The sequence below is a fragment of the Tyto alba genome, unplaced genomic scaffold (genome assembly GCF_018691265.1).
Source record: "Tyto alba isolate M040663 unplaced genomic scaffold, T.alba_DEE_v4.0 Super-Scaffold_10, whole genome shotgun sequence".
In the NCBI taxonomy this organism is placed as follows: Eukaryota; Metazoa; Chordata; class Aves; order Strigiformes; family Tytonidae; genus Tyto; species Tyto alba.
The window spans coordinates 4,464,513-4,474,020 of NW_024881262.1; the positions used below are offsets into that span (position 1 = coordinate 4,464,513).

General features: G+C 50.8%; 1 protein-coding gene across 1 annotated transcript; it reads right to left on the reverse strand.

Annotated features, from left to right (window-relative positions):
- Window positions 1-4,043: 4,043 nt before the first annotated feature.
- Window positions 4,044-9,075, reverse strand: SLITRK3 (SLIT and NTRK like family member 3). The gene is given in 2 exon segments (XM_042793403.1): window positions 4,044-5,085; window positions 5,088-9,075. Coding segments are annotated over 2 exon segments (2,835 nt in total). The 5' UTR covers window positions 7,224-9,075; the 3' UTR covers window positions 4,044-4,386.
- Window positions 9,076-9,508: the final 433 nt, after the last annotated feature.

The window sequence follows — 9,508 nt, forward strand, 5'->3', positions numbered from 1 at the left end:
AGTACATTAGTGTTTCAGAAATGTAGACCATTGCATATTGTCATTTTGTAGAGACCTTTCTGTCCTGTTGCTGTACAAGTTTACAGCAGAGAATACGAGCTGACCTTAACTGCACATTTCTAGCTCAAAACCAGATCAGCTGTGATGACATGCTCAAAAGCGGTTTTGTCTGGAAAGGTCTCTGACAAAATCTGGAGCCTCCACAGCTGAACCCCTTGAGTTACCACGGCTTAACTCATGCCCACTGAATCTCGTAGTAAATGACTTGTCTGTAATATTCACCTAACTAGAGCAGCACGGGTCCTGGCTTGCTGCGACAGACATCCAGAGATGGACAGCTTTCCAGAAGCCAGATTATTATTCATACCATAAAAATTAACATTTTTTCTCACTATTGATACAGTCAGGAGATCCATGAAGCAATTTCCAAGTCTCAAACAAATCATTTAACCCAGGTAGAATATGATGGTGACATCAATGACAATATCCAGGAAATATGAAAGAGCACTAATAATAGAGCACCATTATTATCCTTTCTATTTTACTGTATGCGGTCATTATCAGCTATGACCAGGACTTACCTGGCTTTTTGTTTTTTTTCTTTTCCACCTGTAGGGAGAATTTTAATATAATCAATAAGTGAATAAAACAAACACATGATGAAAAAATTTACTGCCAGGTTCTGGGCCCTGCCACAAGCTGCACTGCAGAAGTCAATACCAGCTACTTGTTGTACAATAATGAAATAAGCTAAAAAAATATGTATTTATTTAAAATAGTATCCCATCAAACAGCTCCAGTGTAAAGGCAGATCATTGGACTTTATTTGATTCCTTCCCAATATTAGTAATGCTACCAATAATACTGCTGATAATGATATATCCCTATTGATTAGGAGTAACCCAGGCTGAAGCATGTAAAGAGTCACCCGTCACAGATCTGGGGTGATGGATCCACTTTTGTTTCCTGCAGTGGAAAGTAATGCTGCCACCCACTCAGCCTCAGCTCAACACAATGAAATAGCAAAACACAAGTCATCGTAACACACATTAGATAGCACAGTTAAATATCATCAACACTTCCAGAGCAAATCATCCCCAAATGATTCCAGTACACAAGGAAAAGGAAGATTCCTACACAAGGAAAGAAAAGTAACTCAACGTAAGCCAAAAAATTATCTCTTTTAATACAAAATTCCATTCTCATAGAACAAATTTATTTCCACTGAATAAATAGATTTCCTCACCATTCGCAGGTGAAATTACTACCTACAGTTATGTTGAAATTCTTTTGCCTTTCTGCAGTTTATTTAAAATATAAACATTATTTGCAACTGGCTTTACTATATTTGGATACAAGTACGAACACTTAGGGGTTGATGACATTGCCAAATGTATACAGCACCACTCTCACTAGGGGTTGTACTTTAACCTGATTTATATAGCTCCACGCATTACTTGCATGTAGTCTTATCAATGCAGTTATTATGACTATCATAAGAAGGATCTGGCCTTTGAGCTTCGATGTTTATTATTTTTAACACTTGCATGCTCTTCTACTATCTGTTAAAAAAAAAAAAAACAAACAAAAAAACACAAAAAAAAACAGAACACAACAAATGAACAAACCCCAATGGATTAGAGCCGAAGGCAGTCATAATAAAACACGATATACTCCACAGAGGGATCTGGGAAATTTAAATGCATAATATTTTTACTAATTTTATGGAGCTGATGCTAGAGTTACAGACGTTTGGAGCTGTCCCTCCACCTCAGAACACATACAGCTACTACCGAGGCTGAGGAAATTGCTTGTCGCACCCAGATGCCTCTTCCAAGACAAGACTGACAAAAAAACCTGCAGCAAGCATAGCTGCCGAAGCCATAAATAGCGACACTTGGGGTGAAAACAAGTATTCATGGTTTTATCTGCGTTCAGATGCATTGTGCTGGGTGAAATCAGGTTGTTCCCCAGGAGGAGGGGTGGGTGGCTGGGCCAGGCGCTGCTCCCCAGGGCCCCACAACCAAAAATGCCCTGGGGGATACCCCCTTTTAACGCCGGGGGGGGGGGGGGGCAAATAATCGCAATTCACCCGGCTAAGTTACCGCTGTTCCATTAAGACAAGTGATATTTATAGAGATATTTGATATTTCTGTATAAAACTCTGTATCTGAAGATCTTTAGCGAGGGGGGGGAGGAGGGGGGAGTGACGCTTCGCGGCCCGGCCTGCCCCGATATAAGGCGCCCGCGGGGGTACATTCAGCGGGACGGGCGGGGGCCGGGAGCGGGGAAGGGAACGGGGAAGGGAACGGGGAAAGGAGCGGGGAAAGGAGCGGGGAAGGGAGAGGGGAAGGGAGCAGGGAAGGGAGCGGGGCCGGGCCGGGAGCGGGGCCGGGCCCGCCCGGGCCTCCCCTCACTCCCGCCCCGCCGCGCCGCGGCCGCCAGCGCTGGAGCTGCGGCGCCACCTGGCGGCCGCGCGGAGCCACTCGCCCGCCCGGCCCGGGGTCACCGGGGCCAAAACAGCACCGGGGCCAAGACACCGCCGGGGCCAAGACACCGCCGGGGCCAAGACACCGCCGGGGCCAAGACACCACCGGGGCCAAGACACCACCGGGGCCAAGATACCAACCGGGACCTTCCCGGGAGGGGGAAATCCGATCGTCTTTGGTCTCGCTCCGGTTTCAGCGGGGAGCAAACAGGAGCAGCGGGAGCGCGGAGGCAGGCCGGGTGAGGCCGTGGCCGTTGGGATGCTTTTCCCCCCCAAAATCGCAGCGCGGTTCGCTTTCCTCCTGCCAGCCCTGCTCCGGCTGCTCGCCGGGCGTTTACCTGCGGCTGCAGACACCGGCACCATCCGGCAGCAGAACCGGGGCCTCTGCGGGAAACGCCACGCGAGGACGCGGCCTTAATTTTGCTGCCTCTTTTTAAATCCCCGGGAACCGCCATCGGTACAGTGCAACGTGGGAATATAGATTGTAAATCGGATTTTTTTTTTTTTTTTTTTTTTTTTTTTTGAAAAGTCTCGGGTGGTATCTTGGCAAGAGGAGCTGTACAGGGTTTGTCTCTGTTAACATCACAGTGCATTGAACTGTTATTAATAAAATAGCTTTCAAGGTTAAGGTGGGGGAAGGAAATCTCAGTAGGGGGAAGCTGAAGTTTCAGGTTCAAGCTTTGTATTCCTATATATATATATATGGGTATATATATATATATGCATTTTTTTCAAAACGTTTTATTAGGAAAGCTATACCAGACGCATCACTGTACAATGATTAAACATTACCTTTACAATTTATATTCACTTGAAATTACAGAATAAATATATGCACATTGTTGTACCTTTGTGTGTGTGTGTGTGTGCGTGTGTGTATGAGAGAAAACATTAAAAATGCTTCCTACAAAGCTGTTAGTGATAGGTGCCCAGTAGCTTTTTTTTTTTTTTTTTTTTTTTTTATCCATTTTCTGTATATTCGCATGTTGCTTTTATTAGGAAAGTGCGGATGTCCTCCAAAAAACCATGGCGTGATGACGAAGTGTCGCTGAGCATCCCCTGGGTGTGTGCGCCACGTGGTGACATCCGTGGGGCTGCTCGGCTCCCTGTGGCTTCCCCCAGCCCACGGGATTCCCCTCCGCTGCCAGCGGGACCCCCACGCTGCGCGGCCGCGGCCGCTGCGCAGGGGGGCCGGGCTGGCGGCAGGGGTGGCGGTGAGGGTGGGGGTGGGTGGGAGTGGGTGCGAGGGAGGGAGAGAGACAAGAGTGAGACATTCGAGCAAGACCCTCCCCTCCCTTCCCTCTTGCAGTTTCCAGGCATGCAGCAAACTGCGCTCGTTTGCTTCTTTGCATTTTTTTTTTCTCTTTTTTTAAATAAATGTACAGAATCTGTGCCATGATGGGCAAGAAGAAAGCAAGCCACAAAATGCCATCTTCCCTCCCCCCTCCCCCTCCAAGGGAAAATATAAAGGAAGTTTACTGCAACAGAAAAGCAATAATTAAAAAAGTAATAATAAAAAACAAACAACAACAAACAAACAAAAAAAAAACACAAAACAACAAAAAAAAGCAACAATAAAGAAAATGAAAGGAAAAAAAAAAAGGAAAAAAGAGAGAGAGACACACATAGAATTTACTTGATCAGGATCAATACAAAGATCCCCGATAATAATAATAATAATAATTATATACCTTAGACATGGCACAGTCAAAGTCTCAGTTTCAGTATAAAAAATAATGATTGATTAACATCTGCTGGCAAAAGTCTGCGAAGGCACTTCATCGATTAATGATCTGAGAACGGCCCTTCCCCGCAGCGCGCACATCTGGCGGGGGAGAGCACACAGCTGTATCCTCTACTCGCATGCGGCGGTGCCGGGGCGGGCGGCGGGGCGGCGGTCAGAACCGGTACGTGGTCTTCTCCAGGACTTCGAGGTAATCCGGCTTGGTTTGGAGTTTGGCCCTTAACTCGAGGTATTCGCTTGTGGGGGTTTGGTGGTCTGAGAAGCCCTTGCCGGCCGCGAAGAGGAGGGTTTCCTTGAGCCTGGCGTCCTGCTGCAGGTCCGGGTATTGCATGCCAGGGGGGTGGACGTGCAGTTCCTTCAGCTTGGGCACGGTGCCGTAGAGACAGTCCACGAAGCCCACGGCGCAGGGCGGCGGGCGGTCGCGGTCCCGCGGGGGTCCCCCCCCCCCCGCCGCCGCCGCCCCCCCGCCGCCGCCGCCGCCGCCCGGCGCCAGCCCGCCGCCCGCGGGGTGCTGGGGATGGACGGCGACGATGGTGTTGAGCTGCGAGCTGGACACGGCCAAACTCCACTCCTGCTCCTTCTCCAGCAAAGTGCGGTAGTTGGTGCCCGGCTCCTGCGTGGCGGCGGCGTGGGCGAAGCGCTCGCCGCCTCCCCGCAGCAGCTCCGCCGCCTCCCCGCCGCCTCCTCCTCCTCCTCCTCCTCCCGCCGCCGCCTCCTCCTCCTCCTCCTCCCGCGGCTTGTAGATGGGGTTGTTGCACATCTGGGTCACCGGGTGCGGGATGTAATCGTAGACGTGCCCCGCCGGGGGTGCTTTCTCCGGGGAGCGCTCCCCGCCGCCGCCGCCCCCCCCCCCCGCCGCCGCCCCCCCCCCCCCTCCTCGAAGAGCCGCGGGCAGCGCAGCGCTACGCCGCCCAAATCGGCCGCCTCCCCCCGCGGGCCGCGGAACGGCAGCTTCCGCCGGCGCCGGCGCAGCACGAAAGCGAAAAGCCCGGCGGCCACCAAAACGGCGGAAAAGAAGAGGACGAGGAGGCTGAGGATGAGGACGGAGAGCGGCACGGCGGCGGCCGGCGGTAGCTCGTAGGCGGCGGGGCCGGTGGCGGCGGGGGGCGGCGGGGCGGCGGGGGGCGAGGCGGCGGCGGCGGGGCGGAGGGCGGCGGGGCAGAGGGCCGCCAGCTCCAGGGAGCGGAGGTCGCGGCGGGCCAGGCGCTCCGGGCTGGAGCACAGCACCTCGCCCACCACGCTGACGGAGCTGAGCGCCTCCAGCCACTGCTTCAGCGGCACCAGCTCGCAGGTGCAGTCCCACGGGTTGAGCTTCAGGTCGATCTGGACGATGGCGTGGAGGTGCTCCAGCACCCCGGCCACCGGCAGCGCCAAGAAGTGGTTGTTGCGCAGGTTGAGGCGGGCCAGGGAGGTGCCGGCGAAGGCGTCGGTGGGCAGGGTGCGGAGCAAGTTGTCGTTGAGGAAGAGGAGCTTCAGGTTGGGCATGAGGCTGAAGGCCGCCGGCTGGATTTCCCTGATCAGGTTGTACTCAAAGTACAGGTAATGCAAACTCTGCAGGCCCCGGAACATGCCCGGGGTGAGCCGCTCGATGTCGTTGCCGTTCAGGTACAGGCTCTTGAGATTCGGCAGGTTGATAAAAGCCCCGTCCTGCACGTAGGAGATGCGGTTGTTCCCCAGGTGTAAGAGATCCAAGGAGGAAAAATTCCAGAAATCGGAGCGGTAGATTTTCTGGATCAAATTCCCGCTCAGGTACAGCTTCTTGGCGTTCAAGGGCCTGGGCAGGAGCTCGGAGATGTTGTGAAAGCCTCGCTCCTTACAGTTGACCGTCAGGCCCAGGTCGTTGATGTGCAAACTGCAAGAGCAGCCGGTGGGACAGATGATGGGGATGGGGGGCCGGGTCTGGTAGGCAGCCACGGGCGGTTGGTTCGGCCCGGGGTAGAGGCCGCGGGGTGTCGGGGGAGGCCGGGGCGCCCGGGGCTGCTTGGTGGGTTTGGGCTGCTTATTGGATGTTTTGTACTCAACAGAGGAAGCGGTGAAATGGAAGGAGGACAGCATGGAGGAGGGCTTCGTAGGCCACGCGTTCTCCTTGCTGGATGACAGCTGAGGGATGCCCAGGCTGGCTTCCACCTCGGAGTCGGACAGCATGGGGCAGAGCTTACTTCTTTTGATTTCCCGCAGGTCCTTCCCGTGGAAGTGGAAGGGGGTCTCGCAGGTGATGTCCCCCACCAGGGCGGTGTAGGGGATGCGCTCCAGCCAGCTCTTCAGCTGCACGATCTCGCACGTACAGTTCCACGGGTTCTCCTCCAGCTGGATCTCCATCAGGCTCCTGCCAATATGGTCCAACATCCCGCGGTACGAAAGGACTTTTAGCCGGTTCCCACGCAAGTCCAAGTGAGTTAAGGACACAGACTTAAATAAGTTGGTGGGAAGCATGGGGATAAGATTGTCATTTAGGATAAGGACCCTCAATTTACTTAGGTTTCGAAACGCCCCGCTTTCAATCCGTTTAATGACATTGTAATCTGCCTGCAGATATTCCAGACTTTCCAAACCCAGGAAAGTGTCGTTTCTGAAAATGTCCAATTTGTTTTCGTGCAAATACAACCTCTTCAGAACTCGGAGCCCGTTAAAAGCCCCCGTCTGAATGTCCTGCAGTGCATTGTTCCCAAGGTTAATAGACACAGCATTGTTCAAGTGAAGAAAACTGTTGGTGTACAATTTCCTCATGGAATTCCTCTGCAGATAAAGTTTAAAAGGTCTCGACCACGACTCTGTTATCTGACTAATATTTATAAATCCTTTGTTGTCGCAATGTATATGGAAAAGGCTCTCCTTCACTTCACAGTAACATGGATCAAAGCAGGGCTCATCGAGTTCCTCCGAGTCCTCTATCAAGGGAATTGGTGTAGTCCATGCTAGAGCAATTGTGCTTAGAAGAATTATCCACAACATCCTTCCTTTATGAAGCGCCTCTGCCGTGGAAGGTTTCATCAGTTGTTGGCGTTTACAAAACTGCAACAGGAAGAGAAATGCAGATTTCAGTATTTCTGTCCTGACCCGCTCCTTTCTGCTAAGCCCCTACCTGCTAGACTCGTCTTAAGGCTCCTGGAAAGTTCAGCAATTGTTGGGCAGACGTTCACAACCAACTCTAGGGGTGTCAGATGGGCGAGCCTTGCCCTGATTTATACTTAAGAGATGTTAGAAGGTTTAATCACGCGATACCAGCCTCCCTTATTCCCCCCCCCCCCCCCCCCCCCCCCCGCTTTGGTAAATGCCACCTATAAAGAGAACAGCACATGCAGACCCACACAGCAGCATGAGCACACAGCCTGAACGTGTTGCATCTTTACATGTTTTCCACCGTAGGACCAGTGTTTAGAACTACACGTATTTCACCCTTGTTGGCAATTTTAGCTTTGTAGCCAGCACAGCCCGCGCTGACTACAGGGGGAAACACCAGTGGGTAGATTTCTCCAGTGTCGCACTACATCTTTCATACATGCAAACTCCCAAAGTTATTGAATCTCAGTCCTTGAATCTCTCTCCCTCCCGGCTCAATATATTCCACACGTAAGTTCAAAGGAATGTGCAGGCTTTGCTGATGTCCCTGGCGAAACGGTTCCCTTCAGAAATCCCCACAATGTCTTTAAAAGAGTAAATGGTTAACAACCGTGATTTAAAAGAAAATCTTCCCCTTTCAAATGCGCCAATGAATTAATGCAACTGATATATTATCAGATAAATACATACCACATATTAGTCATTTTAGCTGATTAAAGCATTTAGAGATGATTAATCTTTCTAAAGCACATGCCCATGCGATCAGCAGATCTAAAGGGAAGTGACAGCTAAAGAGGCACCTAGGATTGAAACGCTCAGCCTGCCTTGGATTAGGGTATTTTGCGCCCCCAGGACCAAGCAGGAGACCCGGTTAAAAAGCTGAAAGTGGAAGAAAAAAATACCTTGACACTTACCGGCCAATAAATTATCTATCCTACTATATAGGTTTCCGAATGAAGACACCATTCTTCTCCAATCAGATGAAAATAATACTGTACTAATGAGATGCAGCTCCTTCAACATATGGTTTCACCCTTCCTTTCACCAGATATTTGAAATGTATGGGCACAGAGAAATGCTAAGGATGGTAATAATAACGGTGGTGATGCAGCCTTCCTTGAATCACTGAAATGCCCATTAGAATTATTCGGAGCGATCGTTGCTTTTAGTCTTAATCTTTCAATAGAAAAGGTCCTTTTTGCTTTCCCCGTGTAAGAACTAGCAAATTTTGCCCCCCATCCACAAACTTAAGAGCAGAAAGATGCATTTAGGGGAGAGAAACGCCAGAGGAACACAAATCCTTAGGATCAACTTGCAAATGAAACCCTCCCCTGTGGGAAAGAGGAGATGGTTGAAAGCATGAAAAGAGAAATACCCTCTGCAATTAAAACCAGCATCTAATTGGGAAGAAGGGAGAGAGATGAGAGCTATATTGCAGTATCAGTCTCTCAGTCTCCTTTGCAAAATATTAGCCACTTAAGTTCTTTCTCTTCTGCAAGGGCTGTAATAAAAAATAATAATAAAAAAAAAATAAAGAGGATTATTATATCTTCTTTTTGGAAGAGGGGGTGTCTTTGACCCTAGGCGGAAACAAAAGGATCCAGAAAGGTTGTACTTACCGGTTTGCAGGAGAGATTTTAGCACATCGTTACAAAAAAAAAAAAAAAAAAAAGAGGGGAAAGGGGGAAAAAAAAGCTCGAGTTTAAAGATTGCTGGTTTCTCTCTGTCTCTCCCTCTCTGTGTCTCTCTCTCTCCCTCTCTCTCTACTCCTGCTGAAGCTGAGGCAAAAGGAAAAAAAAAAAAAAAAAAAAAAAAAAAGGAAAAAAAAAAAAAAAAAAAAAAGAAGCAAGCCTGAGACGTGCTGGGAATGCAATGAGCCCCTCAATGATCTTCTTTAGGATGCAGAGCTGCTGTTTGGCACACTCAATGGAGGAGGGAGGAGAGGGGCTGCTGCAGGCTCCGCCGCCGCCTTCCCCGGGCCCCGGCAGCGCGGAGCGGGGCGCGGCGGGGGATCGCGGGCTCCGCGCCTTCCCCGCGTGTGCGTGTGGCTGCGCGTGTGCGCGTGTGTGTGTGTGTGTGTGTGGCGGCGGCGGTGGTGGTGTTGTTGCCCTGGATCAGGCTTTTCCACGTCATGAAAATGAGCTTCAAGAAGGGGAACAAATGAAGGGGGCGCGCTTGGCACCAGGTCGGGGGCGCGCATTTGGGAAGCCCTGACT